The sequence below is a fragment of the Pundamilia nyererei genome, unplaced genomic scaffold (assembly GCF_000239375.1).
Source record: "Pundamilia nyererei isolate P.nyererei 1_Seehausen unplaced genomic scaffold, PunNye1.0 scaffold00004, whole genome shotgun sequence".
NCBI lineage: Eukaryota > Metazoa > Chordata > Actinopteri > Cichliformes > Cichlidae > Pundamilia > Pundamilia nyererei.
Genome location: NW_005187405.1, coordinates 5,574,617 through 5,591,147, shown reverse-complemented (window position 1 = coordinate 5,591,147; position 16,531 = coordinate 5,574,617). Strand labels below are relative to the sequence as shown.

Here is a 16,531-nt window from a genome sequence, read left to right as displayed (position 1 = left end):
TGCCCAAGGACACAACGACCGAGACTGTCCAAGCCGGGGCTCGAACCGGCAACCTTCCGATTACAAGGCGAACTCCCAACTCTTGAGCCACGATCGCCCCTTGATAGCGGTCTCGTGTTTTAAAGTAAAGCATCTTACAGGTCTTTAGTTTTGTGTCGCTCTTTAAATTCATACAGCGCAGACCTAAATCTACAGATAGAGGGCGACACCTTTAAGTGGAGAGGTTTCTTTTCATACGTTAAAGAAAGTATCATTGACCAATCACGTTAACGTATTCGTAAACGTCACCATAGCAATGCGCTGAGCTTACTGCAGCTTCTTGAACTAACCAATCGCATGAGCGCTCTGTGGCATTTAAACGTCGTGGCGTCATACGCACGAAATTCAAAATCGAGAGAGAGACAAGAGTTTGTGCTTCTCTGCATTTCACGTTTTCTCGACGAGGTGAGGTCATTGTGTTGATTTTGAAATTGCAGAAATATACTTTTAAATTCAATCACTAGTTTTAAGTTTGTTTTGTTTATACGTGAAATCATTTTTAATCGGTTAAGCGATGGTGCTAACGCGTTCTTTCATTGGATTCATGCTACACAATCGTTTAGCTTGGTCACGTTAAGCTAACGTTCAAAACAAGAATAGAAGCATAGCGAAGTTTTTCAATCGGACCTGACTTACTTTTTAAATAAAGACATTTTTTGACAGATGCTATCCTAGCATTAGTCTGAGCATCGTAGCTGTCAGTAAGCCTTTATACTGTTTCAAATCAGATACGGACTTACTGTTTATCTGTTGTGATGTCCAGGTCTATGAAAACGTTGATAAAATGGCGCAGTTTGGGTTTGAGAACGACATCCACAGCATCTTGAAGCTGGACATGCCGATCACAAACGCTCCCATGGCGAGGTGGCAGAGAAAGGCGAGCTCATCAAACACATCCGCCCTGAGCGGCTTGTCGCCGGGAAAGTCTGCTAATGTGTCCCTGAGCTCATCAAAAACACCAAGCAAAACGCCAGGTAGTGTATTTGTCTGCATTTATACTCGTATGTCGGGGAAAGCTTTGCAAATGTTAACCACTGGGAAGTTTTTTTTTTTTTTTTTTTTTTTTTTTTTATGGGTCATAGGCAAAAACAAGAAACAAACCCCATCCAAGATGGGGGGTGATCGCTTCATTCCCATCAGAAACAGCAAGCAAATGGATGTGGCAACTTTCCTGCTGACAAAGGAGAATGAGCCAGCAGACACGAACACATCAGTTACATCATCAGTAAGTTGTGTAACAAACACTTAAGCTTCCATTTGTACAAGTAGGATATCAATCAGTGTGGCTCCCTGTGTCTGAAGGAAACCCAGAAAGCGTGGTCTGTGTCACTGAATGGATACAACGTTGAAGATGCAAAGATCCTCCATCTTGGAGGGAAACCACTTAATGCACCAGAAGGTAGAAATATGTGCATTTTATAAATATCTGCTGTATTGAAGGCAATTCTTTTTATTCATTGTCGCTCTGTCTTGTTTACAGGCTACCAAAACAACCTAAAAGTCCTCTACACTCACACAGCAACCCCTGCCTCTATTAAAAAGTCCAGATACATATCTTCAACTCCTGACAGGATCTTGGATGCTCCTGATCTTAGAAATGATTTCTGTAAGTTGGGCACTTAAGAGGATTTTACATCTCTATACAATTGACTTTATTTAATTGCAACGAATCTTTAAATGATGCCACAAATTTACAGAAAGGCAGAGAATGGACGCTGATCAATAGATTCTAAAAGAGCAAATCTTGTACGTTTGGTTTGAAGTCCTTATTCGTGACTTGCATGCTGGAATATTTAAGTCAGACTTCTTACTAGGAAAGTTGGAGCAGCCCTCCAACCTCATAAGCTAAGATGGCAGTGCAAGTCATTTTTGTTTCCATTGTTGTCCATGACTGGCTGTATAAACGCTATCCAGATCACGACAAGGCTCCGTCATGAATGCGCTGCAGCATTTAAGAGAGAGAGAGGGATCTCTATCTCAGAGCAACACCATTCCCAAGTTGTTTTCCTGTTTATATATGTTCCCGTTTAATAAATAGGAACCCAACTGAAATTCAGTGTTGCATAAACATCCTAGTTTAGTAAATTAAGAATACTTTAACATGCAATATTAATTTAGGCTTTTTTTTTCTCCCCCCCTCTAGATTTGAATCTACTTGATTGGAGCAGTAGAAATTTTCTCGCTGTTGCTCTTCATAACAGTGTTTACCTGTGGGATGCCACTCAAGGAGACATCATTCTTCTCATGAAGATGGAACGTGAAGAGGACTACATCTGCTCCCTGTCCTGGACTAAAGAGGGAAGCTACCTAGCTGTCGGCACCAGTGACTGCAAGGTTCAGGTCCGTGTGGAGATCATCGTGCCACTTGAGTCCAAATGAATATGGGACATATCAGAACATGTGTTTTATATATTTTTTTTTATAAATTGTATTGATTTCCATTTAGTTGTGGGATGTTGAAAATCAGAAGCGCTTGCGCAGCATGGCCAGCCACACAGCAAGGGTTGGAATTCTGAGCTGGAATGACCATGTTGTCTCCAGGTAAAAATGTTTCTCCTACCAAAGACAGTGGTGATATCTCCCTGGTGTTTTCCATTTTTGCACTCAAGTGTGTGTTCTCCTCTTTCACCACCCCCTGCAGTGGCTCCAGATCTGGACACATCCACCACCATGATGTGAGGGTGGCAGACCATCACATCGGCACCCTGACTGCTCACGCACAGGAAGTGTGCGGCCTGAAGTGGTCCCCTGATGGGCGATACTTGGCTAGTGGAGGCAATGATAACTTGGTGTGCATATGGCCCCGTGCACAGGGGGGCAGTGCTGGCAACGACAGCCAGCTGATCCGTTGCTGGAGCGAACATCAGGGAGCAGTCAAGGTGAGCAGCAAACAGAAGTTCAATATGCTAATTTTCTCCTTTTCAGTTTCCTCTCCCTTCCTGCTCCTTGTGAAAATTTAATGAAGACTGAAGTTTAAATATTCTCGTTGCCATTTGTGTATGCCTTTCCATTGTTCTAGGCTCTGGCCTGGTGTCCATGGCAGCCCAATATCCTTGCATCTGGAGGTGGTACTAGCGACCGCCACGTCCGTATCTGGAATGTAAACAGTGGCTCCTGTATCAGTTCACTTGACACTCAGTCCCAGGTAACTGCATCCTTCCAGGGATGTCAAACTAATTTTACATTGTGGGCCACATACAGCTCACATTGTTCTGAAATGGCCCCGATCAGTAAAACTTCGTTTTCTGGCAGTGTACAGAAGTTTAAACATTTAATCTCTGAAATCTCTTAATATAGAATAAAATTTCAACAGCATTTCTCAGTTTTTCTATATTGTAAAATAAAGGTCTCGCCCAAAATTTCCACTTTTTGTTAATGCATAACAGATTTCAATAGTTGTAGAGGATTAAAATGAACATTTCTGTATTAATATTTAAGTGCGTATAGTATTGAGCTACTATAGTGTGGAATGAATGGCGATGTGGAAGGTCTTTATCAATAGGAAAAGCTGGTTCAAGTTCAAAATCATTTCTTTCACTTTCAAGAACTGTCCAGTGGAGACTTTGCTTGGCCGGTTCTGGCCCTGCACCTGTTTGACATCCCTGTTCCACACAGTTCGGTTTTAATGGTCATTCCCACTAAAATGTGTTTGACTACATGTCTCATCCAATCCAACTTTTCAGATCTCATCCCTGGTGTTTGCACCCAACTACAAGGAGCTGGTCTCTGCTCATGGATATGCCCACAACAATGTTGTTGTCTGGAAATATCCCTCTCTCAGTAAAGTCGCAGAGCTCAATGGTAAACAAGTCCCGTCCACATAAAGGCACATCCAGTGAACTGAGAACCTGCTGTTCCTCCTTTCTCCTGGTATAATTTGTTTATTTTTCTTTAAGGCCATGATGACAGAGTTCTGAGTTTGACTCTCAGTCCGGACTGCTCTACTGTTGCTACTGTTGCTGCTGATGAGACCATTCGCCTGTGGAAGAGCTTCGAAATAGATCCCATTAAGAAGAAGGCTAAAGAGAGGATGGTGAAATCAACCAGCAGCGTCATTCATCAGTCCATCAGATAATTTTCTTCAATGAGATTTTACATCTGTTATGAGTTTGAGTTATTTGTGATATATATTTTTTTCTTAATTTATCCACAATAAAGGAAACCACCTGGTGTTGGTCTGTGATGCTCCAGTTGGTGGTTTAAAGTGTTAATGGCCGTGGGTGTGTGTGGTACTAGTGATTTTTGTCAGTCAGTTTTTAAAATGTATAGCCTAGGTTTCTTTTTTTTTTTTTTTTTTTTTTTTTAAATCTGGATCTTCTGTATACCTGGGTTATAAATAAACACTTTACCATATCGGCTTCCCTTTGTGTTGCTTCATGTTGCCAGGACCAGTTTAAAAGTTTACTGGTGTGTTGTTTTCAAATACATCCTGCTTATGATGTAGAACTAAATCTGCTGTTCATTGTCAGACTAGAGCTGGCTTTTGTTACATCACAAAAGTTGATCTATTATAACGGATCACTTAATCTGCTGTTATTCTGTAGTGTTGGTTGATTAAAATGCAACCAACTTTGTAGATGTGTCTCAAGTATCTAAGGCCTGAGGATGTATTTCATTGAACTTTTTTCCCCACTTAATGTAAATACAAATGCCCAAATATTGCCACAAGGTGGCTCACTCTGAATTCAGAACTGAGTGCTTGCATTTAAGTTATTTAAAAGGAATGCTGATTGGGTTCACATGCAGAATTTCCTAAAAATATTTGTTGTCATATTGCAAAAATAAGCTGGGTTTTTGCTGTCGTTTTTTTTTTTTTTAAATTGATGTGCAACTGCTACGAGTACAGATTATGAAAGCTCATGTTTATAAATCATTGGCTTTTAGAAAGGTCCCATAATGTTATCTTTAATTGACCAAGAGTTAAAACCAGCATAAAAGGCCCAACCTCTGTTCCTCAGAGGGCACATACACGTTAAAACGGGTCCCCAATCCCAGTCCTTGAGGGCCAGTGTCCCTGCAGGTTTTAGATGTGTCCTTGATCCATCACAGCTGGATTAAATGGATAAATTACCTTCTCAACATGTCTTGAAGTTCTCCAGAGGCCTGGTAATGAACTAATCATGTGATTCAGGTGTGTTGACCCAGTGTGAGATCTAAAACCTGCAGGGACACCGGCCCTCGCGGGCTGGGATTGGGGACACCTGCGTTAAAGTAATCAATAGCAGCAAACATTGATGGGTTTCAGTATATTCAGACTTCTTTAGTTATAATTCAGAAACAACCAACAGCATAGAAAGCCTATTAACTTCAAGCACAGTGTGCAAAGAGAACAGACCATACAGAGTTGTAAAACAGACTGGATTAATACAGATGAACATGCACAGCAGTGTATGTGCACTTTAAAAACAACACAAAACTGTAATATACAGTATAACATTGCTCTCCCACAACTCTCAAAATTGAAATTTAGTTTAGGTGTAACACTTTTTGGTCAGTGCACACCATAACTGTTTTTCAAGTTACGCAGACCTTTAAATTTAGTTTTATTTCAAAGATAAATAAAAAATTCTTTTAAAAAACAAAAAAAAACAACTTAAATATTTGACATTTACAGTGAAATTCTTTGTGGGGGGCTAACAGGTAATTGCAGTTATTTACATGTTCTAGTCTTGTGTGAAAACTTTGCCGTACTCCCAAGCAACAAAGCCCATGTTAGCAAAAACAGCAGTGTGGGTCGAGCCCGAGTCGAAGAATACTATCAGTGACAAAAATAAGCACCAATCTTCATACAGTATTCATCACAGTTACAACTTACAAACACAACGTGGGCAGGTAGAGATCACCATTCACACCCCAAGAACACTGGATGTGCTTTCACAAAAGACTAGATTTACAAAGAAACTACAGTTTAGATGAAGCATACTGAAATTGATGTCAGTCCAATATGCCAGTAGATATGAATGATGAATTTAATGGTGTTAATTCGAACTGACAGTCTGTGTGTCCTTCTCATTTTCCAGGCAGGGTCACAGAGTTAGACTTCCTTGACTTTGCCCATGAAGATTTTGCCGTTGGTGCAGTGGTGACTGTTGCCATTCTGAAGGTGCTTTCCGTTGGCCACCACAGTGAACGGTTCGCTGGTTGAGCCGTTCTGTTTCGACTTTTCGGGCGTGAGGGGAAGTCTGTTGCCTTTTATGTAGGCCTGCACCCAAAAGTGGGAGAACAGGAGAAAGAATAAGACCCCATACATCCAGATCAGGTGGATCCAAAAGGGGACTTGATAGTCACACTTTTCCATGAAGTAGTATTGGCTGATGTGAATGGAGACCAGAATGAACTGCGTCTGAAAAACAACCACCCCTCTCAAATATTAGTTTTTGTAAAACAGTTGAGCTGTAGGCAAAAATCAGATATGCCATTTATTTGAATTTTTTGCTGTGGAAAATGCAAAACAACGTACAAGCTGGATTGCAGTCATGTACTTCTTCCACCACAAGTATTTGTGGAAGCGAGGCCCTGCAGCAGAGAGTGCGTAGTAGGTGTACATGATAACATGGACTGTTGCATTCACCATGGCATGGAAGGTGCCCATTCCTCCAGCTTAAGAAGGGGGTAATAAAATATTATGTTAATGTAAGGATGCAACATCTCACAGAAAAGTTGTGCTGGTCTTGCACTGTTAAACAATGCGTTTACATGCATTTGTAAGCTCACCGGGTGTCAGGGTGACGCCCCACCACCACGTCCAGGGCATAAAGGAGTGATGGAAGACGTGAAGAAATGTGATCTGACCTTGTTTCTTTCTCAGCACAAAGAATACCTGCAAAAGCACACATGGGATCAGTCACGGTTAACTGATCAAAAGGCCAAAATAATAAGGGGAAGATTTAAAAAAAAAAAAAAAAAAAAAAAAAAAAAAAAAAAAAAAAAAAAAAAAAAAAAAAAAAAAAAAAAAAAAGAAGGAAAATGCACCTACTGTGTCAAGAAGCTCAATGAATTTGGAGAAATAAAACAGCCAGGCCACCCAAATCATCTGTGGAAAGGAAGAGGGCTGTGATGTCAGATATCTGACACTCAATCAGAAATAAGATATAGATAGATCTATCTATCTATCTCTATATCTATATCTATAATTAGCTTGAGACAATGAAAGCTCCCCTGTAAAAATTTACTGACTTACCCTAAGAGCCTGTGGGCTGGTGGAACGGTCAATAAGGTCGCATCTCCATGTGAAGGTGGTGGCCCATCCAGACATCATAAACTAAGTGTAACGAAAAAAAAAAGAAAAAAAACCACACCAGCAGCTTTTAGCACTGACATCACACCTGTAGTAAAAGAGCGCAAACAAATACCTTTTCGTCTTACCTCATACACTATGTAGGCATTCAACAGAACCATGGAAACATTGTAGATTATCATGGCGGTGTTGAGGTGGAAAGGTTTGCGATTTGCCATCACGCGAGGCCCCACGTACACGGAGAAGGCAATGTAACCCAGGAGGATGGTCGTCATGTGCACGGGGCTCTGCATCAGAGGGTAATCTCTGACTCTGGCATCTGGAAAACGCATACAGGAAACACAGGCATGTTTTAGTCCTTGAGTCATGTTTCCATACTGGAATATCTGGGTGGGTCCACCGGCAGTTCAGGTCATACATACTTTTGTGCTGTTTCACACCTGATGATGATGACGAAATAAAATGTTCTGATTTGAGCAGATTGTAGGTGTGAAGAGAGAAATGAAGACACTTACCAGTTCTTGATTGTAGATAACTGTGGAACTCAACAACGCTTGTTATAGCCTCTTGCAGCATGGTGACTGCTTCCTCTTTACCCTTTCAAAACACCTGGAAAAAAAACAACGAACAGTACAAAAAGACAAAGAGTCAGAAAACAAGAGATAAAGCGGAGCTGAAAGAGGTTGGTTGGGCAGGTGAGCAATAATATGACTGCTCAACCTGCTGACTCAATGACTGAACAAACAGGAGACAGCTGGATGGCCTCAACAAACACCCCTGAGTGCCCTCGGCTCCAATTTTTCAAACAGATATACAAGGAAAAAATGAGAGCGAATTTAAGAACTTCTTTCACAGCTCAGACTTTTTAAAAAGAAAAAGTCCTTCATAGATATTTTGGGCAGAATTGTGAAACGCGATTTCAGATGACAGGTTTTAAACAATGAAATGCTCATTGGGACTAACAGAGCAAGTCAAACAGGTGAGGCAAAGAACTTGGCCCATGTGGCCAAATGAGTGAATGAAATATGAGCAGATCATGAAGCTCAGGTAGTAAAATTGTAGAACGAGACACGATCATTTATGTTGTTTTGAACTAGTTCAAGCTTGTTCTTCAGTTTTGACAAGAAGGTGAAAAGCTACAAGGTGTAACAAGTGACTCACCCTCTGAGCACTCCTGTATGCGAGGAAAGCAGCTCCACAGCCGGCAGCACTCAATCCAGTGAATTCAACAGATCTGCGACACCCGTGAGAGCGATCAGGCAGAAAAACCAGAAGCATGAAGGGATTTTCCGTGGGTTGAAGCCTCCAGCTGTCCTCTGATGTATGATATTTACACAATCACACAGAAAACAGTAGCTAAAATGCTTTAAGGAAAGACCGATAAAGAAACCGAGAGAGAGAGGGAGATGAGTAAAAGTGACAGAAGAGCTATGACAACTATGGGACTGGGCTCATTCAGCTCAATTTAAACCCCATGGCTCTACTTTGTAGTTTCACAACCACACCCTGTTTCAGTGCTTGGCTCCACCTCTCTGTCCACACTGAGACTGCCTGTGATTGGACTGCCTCATCAATAAGTGGTGAAGGCGATAGGGTGAAAGAGTTAAAGGCCCCCTGCATAAGACACCTACAGCCAAAGGCGACTACCTCCATTGTTACTTAATAAGTTCAGTAAAATGCAAGAAAACAAACAGAGTTATGTGAAAAAAGTGAACTGATATAAAAATACAGATTCCCAAATGCCATGAAATAAATAAAGTAAAGAAGTACATGAGGATAACGTAATAATGTTATCCTTCATACTTGATTTAGGTTAAAGGTTGCAAACCCACACAATACACTTACAAACCTAACGACACATTTGGATTTGCCCAACCCTTGCAGCTATTTGACAGGCCCTCTGGTGCCTCTGGTTTGACCTGTTCCCCAAGCACCGGCGATGCTGGGCGTGAGGCCTGGATAGTGTTAGAAATTTACTCGGCACCACAAGATTAGACGGAGAGGCAGGAATGAAAGGCATCCATGCACATGAAAGAGGGCGAGAAGGAAGCGGGGAGAGGCAATCAGTGCTGTCTGTTTACATATTGTATGACACTTTAACACTAAGTGCACTCAAGTGAAAGCATGAAAACATAAAGTGGAAAAAAAAAAGTGAAATTCTTTTGGAAATGCAACGCATTGTGTCAGAAAGTAAAGACTTTCCAACATGGGCAGTTTTAGTTTCAGATAGAGCCCCTTAAAAACTCGACAGGTGGCTTCCTGAATGTGCCATTCACATTCATGGTAGGCACCATATTGTAAGTGTAATATCCTGATCTTGTTAACATATTAACAGTTCAGTTTCACCCAGAGACAGGGCTCTTACAAAAGTGAAGGACTTCTTCTAAAAGCATGCTAAATTCATGGGCGCTGTCAGTTTCACATGCAGCCAGAACTCTATGCAATGACACTTATATGTTAAATCATCCATGCATTGGTGGAAATGTGACAAAACCTTGAACTTAAAATGATCATTCAAACCAAGTCTAACTGTGCAGGGTGAGAGCAACATGTTGCTTATTGGAGTGTTTTTGCCCTTTTTAAGCATAAGCTGACATGAATGTGAGACTTGGTGTTTTTGTCTCCAGCGACGTGGTCAGCTGTTTTCCATTGCTGCCATATTCCTAAATAATACAGCACACTCCCTGTCCATCTTGGTCCTGTGACTGTTAAACACTGACTTTAGTTTATCGCATATGAGCTAACAAACCGGCAAACAAGCTGACATTCAGTCCCACTGCGCAGCGCAGATAATAGTTTCCCTCACTTTGCCAATTGTGGAAAATTAGGCAGGATGGGCCTCATCTGGATGTGGAAAAATGAATGAATGGGTGTGGGGGGGATTCTTTAAATTCTCAGCTCTGTGCTTTATGTAATAGCAGTGAGGATTGCTTAAGAAATCATATGGTTGCCCATGCTCATACATTCTCTCTTCAGTGATTCTGTCATGTGTGGAAGCCGGCACTCCAGAGCAGTTTGTGCTGCTTGTGAAGAAACACAGTCGAGTTCACATGTGGTTAGCAGTGGCCGAGTTATGTAATTCATTACATTTATGTATAAATACCCCAACATTGTCATTTTTAATCCATTGCTTGTTTGCAGCCCATCTAAACAAAACTGTAGAGACATTACCAAACACTGGAGCTGAAAGGCCCTTTTCTTTTTCTTCTCCCCTCCCCATGTATGTGAAAATTCAGGTTTGTGATACTGATCATATGTGTGAAAAGGTTTTTTCTTTCTTATCACTGTTTTCTTACAATAAAATCACTTATCTGGCAACTGTTTTGCTAATAACTAAGACAGGTGCCTGTCTGCAATGGAAGATAACTGGAGTCTGAGATCTTAAGTAACATTTCAATGGCAAGTTTTAGGTGAGGAATTTCAAAAGCCTGACAAAACCTTTTCATATTGTGGGTATTCTAGAAAAATCCATTCAGTGCTATGAGTTCAAGCTTGGTTTTATTTATTAATTGTTTTGGATTTGTTCAGTTAATTTTGATCATGTAAACAGTATACAGGTTGTAATTTAGAAAAAAAAATACTATACAAAATACTGCAAAACACATTATAGTCTCACTTTACTTATTCTGATTCCCTTTACATATAGAAAAGTATTTAAGTTGGACTTTTAATAAGTTATTGCAGGTGTCTGACCCTATAAATGTATTTATTTATTTTTTCTTTTTGATCATGGATTTAAATGTTAAAGCCTTGAAAACTACTTTATTGTGCAAAACTGACTGAACCAAGAAGCCACACCGAAAATCTTTTGAGATCATATGTTCCCATTCACCTGAGTTTGGACAAGTAAGTGCACTCCCAGTGAAAACAATGACTTAACTTTATAATGCTTCATCTAATCCTTATGTGAATAAAGCCTGCATCAGCAGCAATCAACATGCCAAGAGAGATAAACACTCTTTCAGGGAATCACCATGCAGAAGTCTAATCTGTTTGCAGATTATTAGCTTGGTTTTGAGGAGGAACGGCCATCATTCGTCACTCCTAATTTCTTTTTTTTTTTGTCTAAAGGGGGGTAAAAGTGCAAGTGGTGTGTGATTACTTTCTGAGTTACAGAAGAAGAAGAAATTCAAAATATGTGTGTGTTGTACATTTATGACTGTGCGTTTGTCTTCCTGAAACTTTAGTTTTCAATCCCTTCTGCTGAAGACCTAAAGGACAAGATGTTTCTTTTTTCCACAAGAGTATAGAATAACAAATAAATTACATAATGTGCAGCAAGAAGTTATTCAGACTGACTATGTGTCAGAGCTGTATCAAACTAAAAAAAAAAGGTCCCCAAGTTGCTTTTTGTCTGTCAAGTGTCAAGTTTTGCAATTCTGTTTTTGGCATTAAAAAATGTTTTCTGTTTATTTTTTGCATCACTTTGGTTCTCGTGGGATTTCATTTCACTCCGAGGTCTTTCTCTAATCTTTCTGTCTAGACAAACACAGTGACACGATGTTCCTTTGGCCTCTGAGCATTTAGTCCTCATGTCTGGAATATTTATACTGTCAGAGTTTAACTTGGCAGATGTTACATAAACATTAAGCATGTGTAGTGTGATCATCTGAGGCATGGTGTCCTTGTTTGAGCAGGAGCTCATTTGCAATCCTCTGCTGAGATTTGACTTTGCAAATCATCTTTCTGTGCATTTAGCTTACAATAAAAAATAATAAAATCTTTCTCTTTATTCGGTTCATTTATAGGGATTAAAAGAAAAAGGAAATGTGAAAGGATGTAGGTTAAAACTACTAAAGAGAAAAAGCAAGGATACAAGAGACCGTTCATAGTTTCACATCCAGCTATAGTTTAACCTTTTATAACCAGAGCATCTTCACACTAACATTTATCACAATACTGAATTTTTGTATTTGTTTTTTTACAACTTTTTTTTTAACAGTTTCAGTTTGCTACACTTAAAATCCAGTTTTCTCTTGAGTTCCTGTGTCCAAATTGTTTGAATCCGTGTTTGCACTAATTGCTGTTTTGCTTTTATGTAATTCTCAGTTGTGGATATTTTAAGAGGATAAATGGCTCAGGTCTTCAAAACACAGGAGAAACAGGAGAAACAGCAACACTGCAGGGAAATTAATGAAGCCAGCTCAAAAATTTCCTTTGGATCAGTTTTTATGATTTAAAACACACGAGCAATTTAAAAGCAAAGTAGCAAATCACAGTTTTTCTTTTCTCTTTTTTGAGGATGACTGTTTGAAATGAAATAACAAAATATTTAATTTTATATACTTTAAAAAAATTTTTTTTACAGTCTTTTCAAATAAAAAAACTTACATTTAACCAATGCCTTTCACCTGTTATTTTTCATATAGTTTACATTGTAATATTTATTCCTACTTAGATCACTTGTTTTCTAAAAAGCCAAACAAACTAAATAATAAAAGCCACACACACACATTTTCATATCTTAGTGAGGACATTGCTTTCCTTAGCCCCTAACCAAAACCGCAACCATCACAAATGAATACCTAACCCTAACCTTTACCCTGACCATAACCCAATTGTAACCCTAACCCTAAAAAAACAATTTTTGAGCCTCAAAAACGCTTTCAAATTTGTGAGTACCGGCATTATGTCCCCAGAAGTGACTGTTGTCCCCACAAGTATAATGGGATACTAATTTTTGGTCCTCAAAAAGATGTTTAAACAAGTACATCCACACATCCACACACACACAGCAGAAAACAACAACAACAAAAAAATATCTGGTCTTCTTTGACTGAATAGATGACAGAAAATATAAAGACATTAAGAGTTTTTTCTTTTGTGTTCCATGACTGTAGCAAATATTTCTTTGTATTTGTACTAAGTATGACAGTGCAATGACAATAAAGAGTTATCCTATCTTATCTCATTATCTTAGATAGATAAATAAGTAAAAAGATCAGGATGCAATGCAGTAAATCTACATCGATATTACCAAACAACACCCACGAGCAGAGCGGGACATCTAGCGGCGTGAAGGAGCTCTGCAGGGGATTGACAGTGGCACAATTCTGGCTTCAGTTACATAAACTTTGGCAGGTGATCGTCTCCTGAGTCACACCTGTGCTCAAATCACAGCATAATGGTGATTTGGATCAGTGTGTTGAAGGCTGAATATTAGAAGAAATTCAAACGAACTGGCTATTCTATTAAAGCCGAGCTAATCGCCCCTCAGATTTGTGAATGAAAGTAGTTACAGTTGAATTGTCTCCCTCTGTCCGCCGGGGTGAGAAGCTGCTTGTGGTGGGAGGGAGGCGGCGGCTGTCAAACTCCTTATCCGGGCTTTTCCCGGCTCTGAAACGAGCACACCCACCGCGCGCCAATGGCAAGGTGGAACAACAGGTAGGCGTCCTCCACCCGCCTCCCTCCCTCCCCTCCGTCGGTGCGTCTCGGAGAAGCAAGTGGACCCACTATCCGCTGCGTGGAAATGAGAGCAGAACTTCGCCCGTTGTTTGCTTGATTGTCTGGGCCGGTTTGTCTGCACAGTGGAGGAGTTTTTATGCGCTTGCTCTGACAGTCCAGCTTTGTTTGAAAGCCCTCAGAGATTCGCTCTGAAACGTCTACTAATTAATAAATCGGATAAATCGCGTTTGCGACATCAGGCGCGGGTGTTTGTCATCATGTGGATATGCTGATGGTAAGCGTGGTCTTTTTCTCGCGTGTTAAAGCGGTTCAGGGATTTAAAATTAGGGTTAAGTTGTGACTGCAGTGAAAAAAGCTCGATGGGTTTGTGCGTGTGTGTGCGTGTGCGTGTGCGTGTGTGTGTGTGTGTTATATTGAGACTGGGAAACAAAATATTTCCTCAGTCATTTTGTGGTATCGCCGTTTGTTGTTGCATAATCCAAGAAGTGTAGCAATAAGTTGACTATCCCACCATGTGACTCACAACAATAACGCCTCCATCATATTCTTATGTAAGTTTCTGCTCCTGTTTTAGAATCCAAATGTCTTTATACACTCACCCACCATTCTTGTGAATTAAAAAAAAAGTGTGTAGTAGCAGCAGGGATTTTTAATCACCTGCTTCGTTTTCCTCTTATCTGACCTCTTTTCATCTACTCCTATTCCTCACAGCTGCCATATTATCTTCACCACTGAACTCTGAGCTGATTGAAAGAGGTCAGAGGCTCTCTGACTTACAGATCCCCCTCACCCTGCATGAGGACATGGAGGTCCTGCGCAGGTCTTCAGTGTTTGCTGCAGAGGTCCTGGATGTGTTTGACCGATCACTGACCGAGAAGGAGCTGGTGACCCAGTCTAAGGCGCTGTGCAGAGACTACATCTTGTCGAGGCTCAACCAAAACGGGTTGGGATGGTCTAAAACTGAACTCAATTTTTCTCCCTCAAACACAGCGCTGGCTGAAGTGTCTATGGTGCTTCTCTGTCTTGGTAAGTTTCCATAAATGCCACCTTATCGATGACCTTTGAACTATGATTGCCTTGCTTCATTATTAGTGCTGTCATGAAAATAGCATGACATAAAAAAAAGGATAATGGGTATCTTTGGGATGTTTTTTCTTCTTCTTGTCCAACAACCATATTTAAAATGAAAGGAAATGTTGTGTTTAAGCATCTCAGAAATGATTGACATTACATTTCATGCATTTGCAATCTAACATGCATTCCATTTTCACGATCTGCCGATTAGCTGATCAACTAATTGATTATTTGTTTGGCCCATAAAATGTCAGAAAGTAGCAACGGCTGTATTGAATTTCCACCTACTTTCAGAGAATGGTAAAGAAACCAGAAAATTGCGAATGATTAGAGACTGAATTTGCTGATCACCTACATTATGATCCTGTGTCTGGAGTATTTGCTACATTTGCAATATATTAAAGCAACACATTAGGCTTATACTCCACATGTCTATACAGCCTGTACTGAGCATTTGAAGCTCTGATGAGCTCAGACCAAATGATGAGTCGAGGATTATATCTGCATGTGTGAGAACAGCTTGAACCAAAACCAGGCAGCAGCGGTCCAGCCCTCCTCTTCACATCTATCTTTTCTCAGCACACGGGTATCTGAGGGAACTCTTGTCACGTGAAATGTTTGAATTCAATATTCAAGCAGGTTAAAATGTGTGACGTGGTACACGTTCACCTGTTTTTAATCTCCTTCGCTCAGATTCACTTCCTAACAGACTTTTCTCCTTTTCTTTTTTTTTTTTTTTTGTTTCTGCTCTCCCTCTGTTACCTAGGCGATGAGCTGGAGTGTATACAGCCCAGTTTGTACAGGAACGTGGCGCGGCAGCTCAACATTTCTGTTGCCATGGAGAACATGGTTTCGGATGCCTTCATCGGTGTAGCAACAGAGATTTTCTCAGCAGGTACAAGGCTGTTATGAAGCTCAGTGTTGATGATGATGATGCATCGCAGTAGAAATTAAAAGAGCACAGGAAGTGACCTTCACTGCTGACTGCTTATGGAGGCACTGACTGTGAACCTCTGCAGCTTTCACCAGGCTCATTCGGCTCAGAGTGAGTGGGTGCGAATCAGATGTAGGTGGAGTGAGACTCCATCTGAAACACATAATTAGTCCTACATCCAAGTTTCTATGTTTAGACATTAGTTTACTAAATTGAGCCCAAGTTTGGGATGTGGATGCTGAACATAAAAGGGCTTCTTGGTAGCGTTGTCGTGTCATGCTAAGAGAACTCAAACATTTTTCTTTAATTAATATAGAGTAGTCCTGTGACAGATTGGCGACCTGCACAGGGTGTAACCTGAACTGGATAAGCAGTAGAAAATGGATGGATGGCTTAATGTAGCATAGTGTTAAAGTGTAAGCCAGCATGTCCAATCTTGGGCCTCTCAAAACGATGCACAGGAAGGAAAATTAATGCAGAGCGGCAGGGGATAATGGTGTTGCCTAAGAAAAGATTTTGGATTCTCTAGTTGGTTTTTGGCTTTTCTGAGTTTTGACCTTCCTGAGCCTACATGTTCTTAGGTTATCTTTGAGTTTTCCTCCATGTTGCTTCTGGTTTCTTTCTGTAACCCTAAAATGTGTATGTTACGTTAGGGGTAGCTTGCTTCTCGCCCGCTGTCAGCCGGGACAGGCTTGAGTCTGGTTGGATGGGCATTTAAGAAAATAGAATGAAGGCCGGATGGCTGTGTGAGGTTGAATTGTAGTCACTGTTAGTCTAAGAAAGCTAGCTGCTAACTCCATAGTGTGCTAACGAAGACGGTTCAAAATCTAGGAGACACAAAT

The 16,531-nt window shown here is 40.5% G+C and overlaps 3 protein-coding genes across 3 annotated transcripts in view; 2 read left to right on the top strand and 1 right to left on the bottom strand.

The window, feature by feature from the left end:
* Positions 1–338: 338 nt before the first annotated feature.
* On the top strand, positions 339–4,397 carry cdc20 (cell division cycle 20 homolog). Its single transcript, XM_005721325.2, has 11 exons — positions 339–444; positions 803–1,013; positions 1,122–1,264; positions 1,342–1,438; positions 1,520–1,645; positions 2,183–2,379; positions 2,486–2,580; positions 2,681–2,918; positions 3,059–3,184; positions 3,723–3,840; positions 3,936–4,397. The coding sequence occupies exons 2-11, from the start codon at positions 824–826 to the stop codon at positions 4,112–4,114; spliced, it is 1,509 nt and encodes a 502-aa protein (XP_005721382.2). The 5' UTR covers positions 339–444; positions 803–823; the 3' UTR covers positions 4,115–4,397.
* An 866-nt stretch (positions 4,398–5,263) lies between these two features.
* On the bottom strand, positions 5,264–8,780 carry elovl1a (ELOVL fatty acid elongase 1a). Its single transcript, XM_005721323.1, has 8 exons — positions 8,438–8,780; positions 7,792–7,885; positions 7,405–7,595; positions 7,220–7,300; positions 7,016–7,072; positions 6,754–6,859; positions 6,500–6,639; positions 5,264–6,382 (listed from the first exon to the last, which is right to left on the bottom strand). Exons 2-8 carry the CDS (start codon positions 7,850–7,852, stop codon positions 6,074–6,076), a joined length of 945 nt encoding a protein of 314 aa, XP_005721380.1. The 5' UTR covers positions 7,853–7,885; positions 8,438–8,780; the 3' UTR covers positions 5,264–6,073.
* A 4,826-nt stretch (positions 8,781–13,606) lies between these two features.
* The window catches only part of bokb (BCL2 family apoptosis regulator BOK b), an 11,057-nt gene continuing 8,132 nt past the window's right edge, over positions 13,607–16,531 (top strand). Inside the window, exons 1-3 of the mRNA XM_005721322.2 lie at positions 13,607–13,955; positions 14,393–14,707; positions 15,522–15,650. Of these exons, the coding sequence (XP_005721379.1) occupies positions 14,485–14,707; positions 15,522–15,650 (352 nt within the window). The 5' untranslated portion in view covers positions 13,607–13,955; positions 14,393–14,484. The remainder of the gene's footprint in view (positions 13,956–14,392; positions 14,708–15,521; positions 15,651–16,531) is intronic.